Genomic DNA, 16028 nt, shown 5'->3' with positions numbered 1-16028 from the left:
CCCAGAATTCAAAATCCAATCAAGATATCCTTAGAAAATGAAAGTAAACTAAGATAATTTCAGATAAAGTAAAGCTGTCTTTAGCAATTCTTTAAGAAAGTGACATCAAGTGGAAATGCAGATCTACAGAAAGGAATAAATAGAGTCTATTTACTATTATTATTAACAGGAATGTTAAGTATGTGGCTGAATATAAAAGACTATTTTTTCTTCTCTTAATATCTTCACATAACATATGATTATTTAAAGCAAAAATTATGTCACTATATTTTTGTGGTTTGTAATACATGTGGTTATATGAGATCAATTGCACAAAAACAGAGGTAAATATAACTATAATATTTCAGGACTTAAAAATTTATACTATATTAACTGTAAATACTGTGACAAGTTAAGTATGCATCTTTCAATCCCTAGAGAAACCACTAAAAAATAAGGAAAAGAGGTATAGTTGAAAAGCCAGTAGAGGAGTTAAAATGAAATATAAATTTTTTTTGAAAAAATCAAAAGAAGGCAGGAAAGGAGTAATAAAGAACTGAAATATCAGATGAGACAAATAGAAAACAAATAAAATGGTAGACCTAAATCCAATCATGTCAATAATTACATTAAATGTAAACGTACTAAATACTCCAATTAAAAACAGAGATTGTCAGACTAGATAAAAAAGCAAGACCTAACTACATGCTGTTTGAAAGAGTTACCCTTGTGTAAAGTATCAGAGGGGTTAAAGGTCAAATAATGGAAAAAGATATACCATGCAAGGAGCACACATTAGAAAGCTGGGCTTGCTAAAATAATACTAGACAAAATTGACTTCAAGACAAGGAATATAAGCAGAGAAAAGAAGAACATTTATAATAATAAAATGGCCAATTCATTGGGCATACACAACAATTACGTAATCATAAATGTGTATGCTCCTAATAACAGGGTTTCAAAAACATGAAGCCAAAACTGACAGAACTAAAGGGAAAAGAGACAAACCCCTAGTCATAGTTGGAGATTTTAACACCTTTCCCTCAGTAACTGATAGAACAACTAGAGGAAAAATTAGTAAGGATATAAAAGACCTGGCAAAATTATCAACCAGCTTGACCTAAGTGACATTTAAAGAACACCACATGCAAGAAGTACAGAAACACGTTCCTTCCAAGGGTACTGGGACCCATGACAGACCAAGTCTATGCTTGAAAAGATAAGTTTTAATAAACTGAAAATAATTGAAATCTTACAGAATATGTTCTCTGACCACAAAATAATTAAATTAGAAATCTGGAATTAATTAAATAACTATAAGATATGTAGAAATTAAACAACTCACTTGTAAATAAAACATGGATAAAAGAAGAAATCACAAGAAAAATCAGAAAATATTTTGAACTCTGATAATGAAGATACAACACATCAAAATTTGTGGGATGCAGCTAAGGTGGTCCATAGAGGGACAGTGGTAGTTTTAAATACTTATATTAAAAAAGAAAAAAGGTTTAAAATCAACCTAAGATTATACCTTAAGAATCTAGAAAAAGATGAGCAAATTCAACTCAAAGTAAATATACGGAAGGTAATTATAAACATGACAGCAGATATCAATGAAATAGAAAATAAGTATCTCAACTAGAAGGACCTACAACTAGAATATACAACTATTTACTGGGGGGCTTTGGGGAGAAGGAAAAAAAAAGAAAAGAAAAGAAGCAATTGCTTAAATTAACAAGGCAAGAAGTTGGTTTTCTGAAAAAATTAATAAATTGATAAACCCTTAGCAAGACTAATTGCAAAAATTGACAATATCCACAATAAATGGTCTTCTAGACATTAAATGGATAATAATAGAATATTATGAACAACTTGAAGCCAACACATCCACCAACTTAAATGAAATAGAAAAATTCCTTGAAAAATATAACTTACCCAAAATGACACAAGATGAAATAGAAAATAATAGTTATATATCTTTTGAAGACATTGAATTTGATATCACAAAGTTTTCCTCAAATAGAACTCCAGGACCAAATCATTGACTGGTGAATTCTATCAAACATGTGATAAAGAAATAATATCAACTATACAAAACTCTCTCAGAAAAACAGACGAAGGAACAGTTCCCATCTCGTTTTATGAGGTCAGGAGAATCCTGACACCAAAACCCAAGAGAAACGTGACCAAAAAAACAGAAAATCTCTAAGCAATAACCCTTGTGAAGATAGATGTAAATTTTTTCACAAAATATTAGTAATTTAAATCCAGCAATATATGAAAAGGACAATTCATTCTGACCAAGTGGGGATTATCTCAGAAATGTGTATTTTTTTTTAGCATTCAATTATCAATTAATATAATAGATCATATTAACACAATAAAGAAAAAAAACCTAAGCATTTCAATAGGTGCAGAAAGAACATCTTACAAAATTCAACATCCATATACATAAAAACTTTCAGCAAACTGGAAATAGAAGGAAACCTCCTTAACCTGATAAAGGGCATCTATAAAAATCCTAAGGGTAACTTCATACTTAATGATGAAATATTTGATGCTTTCCTCCCAAGGTTAGGAACACAGCAAGGCTGTCCACTCTCTCTCTCTTTTTATTTTAAATTATATAAAATTAAAAAGAAAGAGCTTGTAGAGACCTGCCCAGTGGTGCAGTGGTAAAGTTCGCACACTCTGCTTCGGCAGCCCAGGGTTCACTGGTTCAGGTTCTGGGTGGGGACCTGTGCACCGCTTATCAAGCCATGCTGTGGCAGGCATCCCACATATAAAGTAGAGGGAGACGGACACAGATGTTAGCTCAGGGCCAGTCTTCCTCAGCAAAAAGAGGAGGATTGGTGGTGGACGGTAGCTCAGGGCTAATCTTCCTCGGGGGACAAAAAAAAAGGAAAGAACTGTAAATAATTATTTAACTCTAGTTTGCAGGTTTGCTTTTCCTGGTGCCATAAGTTAGCAATTCTGAAATTTTTTTTGTATTTTAGGCTTGAGGAAATGAATAAATGTATTGAGGATAATGGGAGAAAGGTACTACAGACATGGAAAGAGAGAAGCATGCACTATAGCCTGCAGGTTTTGATTAAAATTGCATGCCTCAGTTTAAAAACATGGTTTTTAACATTGAGAAAGATAAATACACGTCTATGTTTTTACAAAGATAGAAATAAAGCTGTAGAAACACATATATATTTTCCACTAAAAGGAACTAGGACCCCTTAGAGAACTGATGGATTCTAGGGCTGGGATGGGGAAGCGCAAAAGGAGCCTGGAACATCTGATTGAGTCAGTTACTGGGGAGGCAAGTGCTCCGAAATGACTGAATCATGTCCAACCACATAGGAGTCAGTCTGAAGGCGCTCTTGATAGCCAAATCTGAAACAATTTGAATACCAAAATAACTATTGATAATAATAGATTATAACCCATGGAATAAGCATCTATGAAGCCATACTGATATAAATAAACCAGTGAATAGATACATAAATGGGGAAGACGGTAAGCTCTCCTCACCCTCATATGCCAAGAAAGGAGGGAGGAACAGAGAGGGAGAGAGAGAGAGAGACAGAGAGAGAGGGAGAGAAAGAGAGAGAGAGGAAGGGGAAAGAAGGGAGGAAGATAGAATTAAGAAATCAATAGATACTAAAATCAGTGGATGAGAGTTTGATAAAGAGCAAGATATTTATAGTCTTTGTATTTATTAATTACAAAAGAAAATAACAACTTCATATTGGGAAAACTGGGGGAACCATCTTACCCTTATGATCCAAACGAACATCACCAATATCGGGACAAAGCAGCATCCTTGACCTTTTGACCTGATGCTGAGAAAGACACAGCGTCACTTCACTGATACTCCTACCAAAAATGCATGACCTGATTTTTTTTCAATGTATCTAAATGACCTAAATAGAAGGGTTGCAAACAATCCTCACTTATTAAAAAAGCTTGCATCTATGTTGTTTCCGAAAAGACACAAAATAGCTAACGTATAAATTACTATGTTATGTTTTGAAATAATTTTAAACCCAGAAATAAGTTGTACTAGAACTAATAAATCTCTTAAGGTGAAATGTTATTATAGGAACAACAGCAAGTTATAAAAATGAGAATTTCTAGAAAATATATTTGTACTCTTTATCTTATTGAATCATTTATAATTAAGAATATCTGAGATTTTTATACGCAAAATAGGAATAGTCCCTAGATTTTACTAATGCATAGCTATGTACATGTTTGTGGGAGAGCAAGGACACACAGTTTTTCTGACGTAGCGATCAGGCTGTTGACTCCCAGAAGAAATCTTCATAAGCAGACACACTCATGAAGGTCTCAATTTCCTTTTGGAAGAAAATGATATAAATAGTGAAGATGGCTGAGAAAAGGGAAAAAGAGTAGAATACAATTAATGGAATTTACTATTTACAAGGTACTTTCATATATTTTTCTGATCTCATAACAACCTTCGAGGTAGGTAGGTTTCAGTTATTCATTCCAATGAGGTTTTTATTTCCCAGAAATGCCAAGGATGCCAAAAAAAGCTTGTTCTTGGATCTGGTTTCCATGCACTCAGAGAATAAAGAAAAGTCAAACAAGTTGTTTCATTGACTAGCTTTAGTTCAGAAATAGCATTGGACATTTCTTGAAATCCATTCTTTACAGAGGAGACAAGAAATTTCTGACATCCACTTTGGATTCTCTTGGAATTCCTTCTGAGTAAGCAGCATTTTCAGCTGAGAGAAGTGTTCCTTTGTTTTACTCATATCCTTTGAGGCGCAAACGGGTGTTGACTGGCCAGATGTAGGTGTTCCGAGAACCAAGGTGGCGCCCTTGCCATTGGAAGCTGACTTGCAGAACTCAGAGCTCTAGTATCCTGTTCTTCCTGCAGTTTAATCTTTGGAGTGGTAGCATTGCTTCTCCTCACTCACAGGAAGTTTCTCCTTTTACCATTATTTTACTGTCTACTGTTCTGTTGCACATTTTACAAGTGATCAACAAAATAGTCCTGGAGCCTTTGCACCTCTTCATAATTTTTGCTTCTTGAAATCGGAGTGCCTACTTTTTTTTGCTTCTCAGTTAACAAGTATCCGTATTCGGGTGTCAGTTTTGGCCTGAGGCACATTCCAGCTTGATCCAGCACCTGCAGCTGGAGGCGGTACAGACTTGCTTCTTCAAAGCCGTGTGAGGAACGGAGAAGCAGCAGCCGTGGATTCGACCCAGGCAGGTGTCTTGTAGATTCAGCAACGCTGCCCGTGTGCACCTGGCTGAAAGCTGGTGAGGGCTCTATCCTGGATTTGATTGTGAAGAAACGCCAGACAATCCCAAATTGAGAGACATCGTACAAAATAAATGGCCCATATGCTTCTAAAAGGTCAAGATCAAGAAACTAAAAGAAAGAATGTGGACTGTTCCACATAGAAGGCAACTCAAGAGACCTGATGACTAAGCATCATTTATGATCCTGGGCTGGATCCTGAACTGGGAAAAATCAACCATAAACGGCATTATTAGACCAATTGATGAAATGTTGTAATACGGGCTGTATACATGTGTGTCTATAATTATTTGAGCCTAGAGAAGGATATATACTAAGTTGTTAACACTGGTTACCTGCGAAAAAGTAGGGATTGGGGATGAAAGGGGAAATTCAACAATCTTAAAAAAGCTTGCATGATATGATTCCATTTTTGTTAAATGCTCTAGATGTATGAGTGTGTGTATACATGTATAAAATGAATTATACAAGGATGGTCAACAAAAGGTTAATGATTGTTATCTTAAGGTGATGGGAATTTGAACAACTTTTACATTTTTCCTATTTACATGTAATATAATTTTTCTTTCTTGTAATATAATTTTTTTCAATGCATACGTGTTATTTTTTATAAAAATACTAAAAAGTAGCATTTTTAGTGTTAAAAAAGGCAAGAAAAAGTCACTTGGGGAAAATTTTGGATTAATTTTTTTCTGTCTCATCCAATTTTTTCTTGTAGCGCTGAGTTTATTACCGTACTTGAAACATTTTACGCGTTTTGACACAAGTCGCTCCCAGATGTGCTGAGCGCGTGTAAAAATGCGAGCAAACTCTGGGTTGGAAGGAATTAGGGTGTTTGATTTTTCTGAACAACTGTTTGGTGTGGGAGCTTTAGCAGGTACTTCCTGCCATCCTAGAACTGTCAAAAGAAATCCTTTCCTAATGATTTCAAATTTCCCCTTCTAGGACCGTGTCCTTTTGACCAGACTGGGTGCATACTGATCCTGGCCCCAAAGGTAAATAAATCATAGAATGCCGTGGGACCTGAATGTCTTCCCCTTTCACCGTGGATGAGACCATTCTGCCTCCTGGCTGCCTGAAGGTATTTTGAGAATTACCGAGGTGGTTTTAGTGGAATGCTTTGAGCTGCTCAGATGAAAGGAACAAAGCTCTAATTTTGTTAATAACATAACCCGTGTTGTCAGCGGACCCACCGAGTCAGATGAGAACAGGGAAAGGAGGCTGGAATCAAAGATACCACCAACAATCAAAGAGGGCCAGTTCAGTGCCCTAAGCGCTCATGGCAGTGATGGCTGTGGTAGGCGGCCTTAGGCGGGTGGTCAAATGTAAAAAAGATAAAGAGTTACTGCTCCCAGAAGGAGCTCTCAACTGATAACAGATGGGCTGGTGGATAAAGTTCAGCTTCCTCGCCCCTCAGGTCGGGTAACTGCAGGCAGGTTCCCTGGAGGATCAGAGCCCACAGTGGTAACCTGCTTCAAAATGCATGTTTTATTCGCTTCTTGCTCCCCCTGTCTCACTTTCTCTCTATCGTAGAGGGGTTTTCTGGAAACCCCTCCCAGGGGAAACGACTTGCTCTTGAATCCTTGTGGATTCTACTCCAACTAGAAAGCTCGTATGTTTTCCCACCATTCCCATTTCCCAGGGATCCTAATCCCTTTTCTTCTGCCTGTCCAAATCCTCAGTCCTGGGGTCCCACTTTGCTACAGTCTAGGCTTTAGAGAGTTCTCTTTCCTCTGAAGTCAAGATCCTCTTCTCTCCTCGGTTGGCAGTTCATGAGACACGATATACTCTTTCCATTGTGTAGTGGGCTGGAATACAAAAGCTGGAATCAGACATACATAGCTGGCCTTGAATTCTGACTCCATCACTCACTAGCTGTGAAATCTCGGTCCAACTTTTAACTTTTCTGACTTTGTTTCCTCCTCTGCGAAATAAATAATCCTTCCTCGTCAGGTTGTCCTCTGGATTTAATGAGCTAGATGTATAAAGTATTAGAATAAAGTATAAGAAGATACTCCAGAAAAGTTACTTGTATTATATTATTTTCTTTCATTATTTACTTTCTCATGTGTGTCCTTTTTTTGCTGAACTAGATCGTAACTTCTTGGCCATATTCAACCTCTTTACCACATATTGCACATGACAGGCGCGAAATAATTATCTGTTATCAGTTTTCTAAAGCCTTAAATTACAGAACGCACTCTCTCAATTCAAGATTCATTTCTGGATTATTTGTTATAGAGAGAGGCATTCTTAAGGAATTCTTGGCAGGTCACTGCTTTTCTGGGCCTCAGTTTCCTCATATGCAAAATGAGGGTCCTGGTCTATAATTCTAGATGGGCTGAGGTCCTCTTAGCATTAAAGTTTGGAATCTGTATCTTCCTTGAGGGCAAGTACTGTATGTTACTCTTCTTTATGATCCCTCAACACTTACTACAATGGTGGCCACAGATAAGTGACTTTCCAGTGCATGCAGAATCAATTCCAGACACCTCACCAGTCATGGTCATGCCACCTCCCAGTCTCAGCTCTTACCACTCACCCTGTCCCTCACACCGTTCCAGCCAGGCTGTCTTTTCTTTATACTCCTAGAGTTTTCCAGGCTTGATCTGCCTTGAGCCCTTTGCGCTTGCAGTTTCTCATAATTTGGTTCTCTGCTCAACTGTCTCCTCCACAGAGGTGTCTCACCCCACCCCAGTCTCTCCGTCCCACAACCCTGCTGTTTTTTCATTCTTGTAATTGCATTCTGAAATTGTCTTATCCTTTAGTCATTTATTTGCTTTTATTGTTTGCACTTTATTTGCATTTATCGTTTGTTCTCTCTACCTCTCCCTCTAGTCTCCAAATGTGAACTTTTATCTTGGATCTTTTTATATCCCTGCCACTAAAATAGTACTTAGCATAAACTAGGCCCTAAATAAAGAATTGTGGAGTGAACGAAGAAATGAACTCTACCGCACCTTATAGAGTAGTTTTTAGGTGGTGAGCTAAAATCCATGGCTGTCATTCCAGGTTCTAGTGAACTTCAAGTATGCATTCTAAGTGAATTAACTGCCATAAGGTCTGAGTAAACATGCAGTGGGAAGAAACAAGGAATTCTTATAAGACAACGGCAAGCAATCCTATCAGCTTATCTAGAAACTTACTTGCAATGGGAAATTTAGATAGAATTTTAAAAGAAATGATTCATTTCTTTTTATTATGAAAAATTTCAAACATAAACATAAGTAGATGTGGCAGATAAGATAATGGACCATCCTGCACACTGTGGTGGACAGATCCTAGGCTGGTCATCCTCCTGTTCACATTCTTGTATAATCCTCTGCCCTGTGTGTACAAAATTAGTGACTTGCTTTTTAACCAATAGAATATGAAACATTTGATGTCACTCCTGTGTGATTACTTTATGTTATATAACAATCCAACTTGCTAGCAGACTCACTCTGGGGGGGGGGGGGGTCTCCTTGCTGGTTTGATGAACTAAGTGGTGGTGTTTGGAAAGCCCCCATGACAATGAACTTCAGGTGCCCTCTAGGAGCTGAGGGCAGTCCCCAGTTGACAGCTAGCAAAAAGCCAGGGTCTTCGGTCCCATACAAGGAAATGAATTCTGCCAGCAACCTGAGTGAGTGTGGATGCTGATTCTTCTCCAGGTGAGCCTCTAAATGAGAATGCAGCCTAGCTGGCACCTTGATGGCTGGTGTGACACCCTAAGCAGAGGACCCCAGGTGCCTAGACACCTGATCCACAGAAGCTGAGATAAATCTGTGTGGATTTAAGCCACTACGTTTGTGGTAATTTTCAGCAACAGATAACTAATACAGATATATTACCCAACGTCAACAATTTTCAACACTTTGCCAATATCATTTCATTTATACTCTCATATTTTTTGAGGGTGGATGGGCTGGAGTATCATGAAGCACATGCAAATACTTTAGTATGTATCTCTACCAGAGAAGCACTTTTTAAAAACATAACCATGATGCCAGAAAAAGTAGGTCTTAACTGAGAACAAGAGTGGGAGTCTTTTTTAAAGCCATCACGTCTATGGAGCTAGTATATTAATGAGACACTCCGAGAAAAGGTGCTTGCAATAAATCAAATAAATATATTTATGCACCCCTATGTTCATTATTCACAATAGCCAAGACGTGGAAGCAACCCAAGTGCCCATCACCAGATGAATGGATAAAGACGATGTGGTATATATACACAATGAAATACTACTCAGCCATAAAAAAGACAAAATTGTTCCATTTCTAACAACAAATGATGGTATTATGCTAAGCAAAATAAGCCAGACAGAGAAAGACAAATACTGTATGATTTCACTCATATGTGGAAGATAAACAAACACATGGATAACAGATTAGTGGTTACCGGAGAGGGGGGTGGGCGGAGGGCGAGAGGGGTAAAGGGGCACATATGTACGGTGATGGATAAAAGCTAGACTATTGGTGGTGAACATGATACAGTCTATAAACTGATATATAACAACGTACACCTGAAATTTATGTTATAAGCCAGCATGACTTAAAAAAAAAAGAAAAAGAATATCCCGTTGATCCCATCAAGGTAAAGGACCGGAAAGCATATGAAAGCTTTCACTTGAAACGTTTGAGTCTTGACGGTAGGTTTTTTAAAAACTGTGCAGCCACAAAGTATTTAACTGTCTCTATCATATGCTCATCTGTCACATAATACCCTAACACCATTGGAACTCGATACTAACCGTATGTTTAAGATCCTACCCATTCCCCTAACCTGTTTTGGAATGGCCCCTGGTAAATTCCATTTTTATTCATAACTTCTTATAAATTCGTATCATACTCTAATTGCCATCCCCACCACTTTCCCCTTACTCCAGGAAGCTCTTCCCAATCGCTTGCTCTTTTTCTCTCCTGGATAAACCAACCTCTCTTCCCTTGACATTGCTCACCCAGGCAGCGCTTTGTAAGGGGAATTCTCCGCGCTCTGGGTTTAATCCTCTCTCTGCCACTGGGGCGCTCTGTGATCTCTGGCAAGTAGCTGAGCGTTCTCTAAGCTGGATACAACTGTGCCTCGCAGGGTTGTTCGGAAGATTAGATAAAGAACGTGCGCAAGGTGTAAAGCGCCCAGCACAGAGAAAGCACGGCTGATCCCCACCATTCCCTTTGTTAGTTCCCATCCCCGATCACCCAGCATCGAACGCCCAGCACCGCGCCTCTCCCGCGCTTGCCGCAAGGAATGCAGGGATTTGCAGTTTTTTGGTCCCCAAGTCGTGGTTCTTCTCCGAGCCGGAAGGCGAGAGGAAGAACTACACATCCCAGTGGGCCGTGAAAGGAAAGTGGGGCTCGGAAAACCGAGCGTCCCCGCCTGGCCACCTCCGCTTTCGGCTGCCCACCAGCTGCGCCCACAACCCGAGGGCTCAGACCCCGCAGCAACGGCAGGGCCGAGCGCACGAGCGGGTCGGCCGGGACTGTTGGGCGGCGTGGGGATGGGAGACGCGGGCGGTCCCCCTGCTGCCGCGGGGAAATAAAGCGAGCAAATTGTGAGCGCCCGTGTCGGAGAAGTAGGAAGAAAGGGCCAGGGAGGCAGCAACCCATGCAGAGCCTGGCCGCCACGAGGCTTGTCCTCTGGGAAGGAGGCAGGGGCCGGGGCCGGGAGACCCAGATCGCTCCCCTCTCCGCGGGAAACCCGGAACCCGGCCGGGCCAGGCCCCGAGACCCCTGCCCGCAGCCCCCCTCCCGGGGTTCGGCCTGCCTCGTGCCCTCCCTCCCCATCCTGTCGCCGGGGCATCCTCACCCCATTCCCGGACAGCAGTAGAGCCCCTCGCAACTCGACCACGCGCCCCGCTGGGGGAGGAAGAGCAGGGGCAGGGCGGCGAGGGTCACCTCTCCGCGCCGCTTCCTCAGGTCCCCGGGAGTCGCAAGAATGGGTTTGCGGGTGGGCAGTGTGAATGTGTGTCCCGAGGCGGCCGCTGTTGCCGGGAATAAACCCGGAGCAGAAACCGGGAGGCGGACAGAAGTCTGTTGGAGAGCGCGCAACGCCGCGAGGCCGCGGGCGCCTGACCCGAGCCGTCCCCGGGCGATGCCAGAGGACTCCAGCACCTTCCCCGGGGCCGCACGGGCCCGCCGGGAGGGGACTGGGGCGGGGGCCCTGCCGAGCATCGCCGGCGAGGAGGAGGAGCCGGAGGAGGAGCCCGGCCCGCGAGGCGCGGGCCACCGCCCACCCGGCCGGGAGGAGGCGGACCTGCTCGGAGCGCCGCGCGCGCGCCGGGCTGAGCCTTGCAAACAAGTGTCTGTGGCGCTCGCCCCGCGGCCCTGAGACGCGCTCCGCCGCCCCCGGCGGCCCTCCTCGCCCGGGCCTGGCTCCTATGGGGCAGGAGGGAGCGGGGAGCCCCCGGCCGCGCAGCCCGCGAGCCGCCCCGCGCCCCTCGGCCCGGGCGGCCCCGGCAGCCTCGCGCGGGGGCTGCGGACTCGGTTCGGCTGCCAGGCGCGCCGGCGCGGGGTCGCAGCGCCCGGGCTGTCGCCGAGCCCGCTCCCGACAGAATAACGTGCTCGGTTTCCCCACCCCTGGGAGGGGTTGCCGGGGCCGCGAGCTGCCTCCCAGTTTCCATCGCTCTCTCCTGGGGAGGATCCGGCGCCCGGAGGAAGGATTAGAATAAACCTGGCCGAGGCGCAGAAGTGGTTCCAGAGGAAGCCGGCGCCGGGGCCGCCGCCTCGTGTCCCCTCGGGGCGCAGCGCTCGGGGGTCGGCGGGGCCGATCGAGCCGCTGTGCGAGGGGGCGGGCGCGCGGCGAGCCGGGGGGCGGCCGGGCGGCCCCCTGCGCCCCGCGGGGCCCCGGAGCCCCGGCACCCGGGCTGGAAGCGACTGAAGACCGGCGCCGCGGGCTGCGGGCAAGCACCGTCCCTCTAGGAAGGGGATCGGGCTATGACAGCTGGGCTCCCCAAAGGGTTAACCTGGGGGTCCTCGGCAAAGTTGTCGCCGACCCAGGAGCCCGCTTAGTGGCCGCGGCGCCAAGGCTCGGGGGGCGGCCGGGCGGCCGGCGGCGGTCGTGGCTCGGCGGGACCCGCACGGCCGGGGGGCTTCTGGGGGTGTGCGCCCCCAGCCGGCTGCCCTCGTGGATGCCTCCCGGCGGCGGCGGGCCCATGAAAGACTGCGAGTACAGTCAGATCAGCACCCACAGCTCCTCCCCCATGGAGTCGCCCCACAAGAAGAAGAAAATCGCGGCCCGGAGGAAATGGGAGGTTTTCCCGGGAAGAAACAAGTTCTTCTGCAACGGGAGGATCATGATGGCCCGGCAGACGGGCGTCTTCTACCTGACTCTCATCCTCATCCTGGTCACTAGCGGACTCTTCTTCGCCTTCGAGTAAGTGGCGGCGAAAGCTCCCCGACGCCGGGCTCCCCCCGCCTCCCCCGACCCCTGGCCCTGCTCTCGCTACTTTCGTTTTCTGGAAGCCTTATCTACTATTGTTATATAATAGACGCCCGCTCTCCCTCTTTTTCTTGGAAAGGTCTGTTTGCTTTTCGGTCCCCAGAGATAATGCAGTTCTGGGTCGGGCTGTGGGCGTAGAGGAGAGGGGACCCTTGTGAGGTGTGCCGGCCTTGCTGTTTCCGGGGGTTGGGTGGCTCCTCGCAGGTGACTCATTCTTGGCGCTGTCTCTTTTGAGTTTGGAGACTAGCAAACCAGCCCCGATGTAGCTTTCTGTGGGAAGGGGGATAGGCAGATTCCAGAGTCAGGGAGAAATAGAATCGCCTCTTTTTCTTGCTCACAAGCTGTAGAGCATCTTAAACTCAGTTTACTGTATCTTCTACATACCTTCGCTGGATGATGAAGAATCTTGGTTATTTTAGGTTTCAAAGTGTAGGCCACCACCCAATGTGGCCTGGAAAGATAATTTCATTTTTCGTTTTCCTTTAGGTTTTCCCTCTTGATCAACAATTTCTGATTTACCATGAAGTTTCTAAAGTCTTCACTTTTAAAAAAGTTTCCATAAAAAATGTTCCAAACAAAGTCTTTCCCCTCCCCCCCAAATATTGGGGAACAGGTGAAAGGAGACTTTAGGCCTGTTGAGGAAAAGTATGACGCTGCGTGCTAACTTTGGATTCCAGAAACAATACCTTGGGAATTTAGAGTTTTTATCTGGGAAAAAGTGCACACAAGTCTTCCCCATTTTCAGGAAAATCAGATTGGCCAGTTGCAACTATCTTCCTGCCAGCTAATGAAAGATCTTATTTACTAATAGTATTAGACAAAGTAGTTTAACCACATTCCAGAATCAATTTCAATTGCTCTTATTGGGCCCAACATTTGCAATGCAGCTTCTTATGTAATTCTTGGTACCTTATGCTCAATGAATATTGTAGCTACTTGATTCTCCACCACCCCCCCCCCCCCCCCCGCCCAAATTTAACAAAAAAGCAGTATATTTATTGGGAGTTCTTTGTGCTTCTGATATCCTGGTTATTATGGGGCGTGATACTCTTTCAGGCTCCATCTGCTTCTTTTGGGTAGGGTTAATTAAATCTTTTGATAAGTATTAATAGGCTCTGATTTTGTGCCTAGCGTTTGATATTCCAAATGCTGTCTCAATCAGAAATGAATGATCTTCCAACAGTGTGATGCTTTTCACTTAAAGCCCTCTGACTCTGGGGGGAAACATCTTTGTATCTGAACATTGTGCTGTGATGAGCAACTTTGACAGGATTGGGTTAGAACAGGTGAGGAGCGACCTCTCAGATCCCACCCAGCCCCTCCGCTTCTATGTGAAATTAATTCTAGGTCTTTCCTAGAAGTTTAACTTTTGTGCACATCTGAGACCAGTTGGTGGAATCTCTTGGGGCACCTGGGGATGGGAGGGGAAGGGTGTAAAGAGGCTTATTGGAATGACGGGAGAAACGCTCTGGTCTTCCTCCTGCTCCCTTTGTCCCCATCCAGGGCCAGCCTCTTGTCCTTACAGTGCTGGGGAACTGGAGGAAGGGGCCCCAGGTTCCGGGTGAGTTTGCATTCTGAGTCATTGCAAATTCAGGCACTGGAATGATGATGCCATATGGTTGAACAGAAATGCCAGCCTTCTAATGGTGGCTTTCATTACAGCTGGTCCTCTAGACAGAGAGTATGCGCTATGTCCTAATGTTAAAAAAGTTTCAAACTGATCTCTATTGGCATCTTTGTTCTTTTTAACAATTTCGAGAGTGGAGAAAAATGGGTTAATTTTGTGATTATGTTGCAGAGCTTCAGCCACAAGTGTGTTTTGTGTGGGAAGACGACTCTTTCATTTTCTATATCCAGCCACATCCCACTGTGTGGTTAGGGGCCCCCCTCCGGTTATTACTTACCATCTTTTGTTTTCTTCTTTCAAACATTGCTTTTAACCAACCACCATAAATTCATTTTCACCTCTTGATCTCTGTGTGTGTTTCTTCCAAGAGTTCCCCAAAGTCCTCACTAGCAGGCTGTTAGGGATCTCTTTCTGCATCAGCATTGTGTTAACTGATGGCCGTAGGAATAAACACGTGCACTGGGATTTTGTTAGCTACTATTGGAAGCTTCATTTGTAGTTCAGCTCTGTGTGTGTGTGTGTGTGTGTGTGTGTGTGTGTGTATGTATGTGTGTGTGTGGTCTCCATGAGTGTTGCTTCAATTACGCAATTTGAAATTTCAAGAAAATAGGCCCATCCTAGCAAGATGCCTCAGTTGAGAAAAATCATAGGGCTGTTCAAACTATAGCATATTATGACCTGGCTAAGAATATTTGTCACTGTGCTGCCTTTCGTTTCTTTATTGTTGCTAATGACAGAGTGAAATTAAATAACATTGGCTAAATTAATTTGATAGAGACTCAGAGAACCAATTAGTTATATGCATAGGAAATGAAATACAACAGACTAAGAGAAATCCAGAGGAAATGCCGGTTTTGTCTGCCTACTGCCTGCCTGCCTTCTGCCCTCCCTTTAGTTCTTTATTGAGCACATACTATGTAGTTGTCTATTTTGGTTCATTTCATGTCTAGATAAATTTAATAGTAGTAGAATTCATTTTCAAACATCAGAGTCCATGTTTCCACATACATTTACACAAAGGCAAATTCAAAATTTAAGATGACCTGTAACTTCTAAACTTAGTTTTAGACCTCCTTTCCTGCAACTCTTCTGCCACCTCGCTTCCCCTTCCCGACCTTGAACAGATGGACAAAGAACTTTGTCCGTGAGAAGTGGACTTCCTGGCACCCACCGACAGGTGCCAATACTGTCTTTTGGGAGCAACGCAGGCTAGAAATTATTATTCCCACATTGAAGTCGAAGTGACAAAGCCTTGGAAAGGTCAAGTGGTCATCTGAGATCACGAACTCAGGATGACAGGGTTTCTGACCACAAAGCCGTGCCGCCTTCTCACCCACTGTGCTGGCTCTTCCTCCGAATATGGAAAAGTGGTTAAAGGTGTGGATTTTGGAAGGACAGACATCAAGACTCTTACCAGCAAATTATTTGACTTTTCTAAGCCTCAGTTTACCGATCTCTAAAATGGGGTTAATAATATCTACCTTTCAATGTTGTGAAGATTAAATGAAAAAGTATGTTTAATACAGTGTCTGATACATAGCAAGTATAGTTAATGTTAGAACAAAGCTTGGAAAGAGGCTTCCAAGTTCCCTGTTTTCTGAGAGCCTTTGAAGGAGGGAGTAGGTCGGGTAATAAGCAAGTGTGATGATGATAGCATGTTAGGGCTGAAAAGATGCAAAACAGAGACCTTTGTATGAATCTGAGGAGCGGCCTCCCTCT

The 16028-nt window shown here is 43.7% G+C and overlaps 1 protein-coding gene across 4 annotated transcripts in view; it reads left to right on the top strand.

Moving 5' to 3' along the window:
* The first annotated feature begins 5893 nt into the window (after positions 1 to 5893).
* The window catches only part of ZDHHC14 (zinc finger DHHC-type palmitoyltransferase 14), a 283988-nt gene continuing 273853 nt past the window's right edge, over positions 5894 to 16028 (top strand). For 2 of the 4 annotated variants that reach the window (XM_046670052.1, XM_046670051.1), the window contains exon 1: positions 12030 to 12616. In XM_046670052.1, coding sequence (XP_046526008.1) covers positions 12372 to 12616 — 245 coding nt within the window. In that variant the 5' untranslated portion in view covers positions 12030 to 12371. Of the gene's footprint in view, positions 6348 to 12029; positions 12617 to 16028 lie in introns of those variants that run through there. The other 2 variants (XM_046670055.1, XM_046670054.1) reach the window with 2 other exon arrangements.

The sequence above is a fragment of the Equus quagga genome, chromosome 8, assembly GCF_021613505.1.
Source record: "Equus quagga isolate Etosha38 chromosome 8, UCLA_HA_Equagga_1.0, whole genome shotgun sequence".
NCBI lineage: Eukaryota > Metazoa > Chordata > Mammalia > Perissodactyla > Equidae > Equus > Equus quagga.
This window is presented reverse-complemented; position numbering and strand designations above follow the sequence as displayed.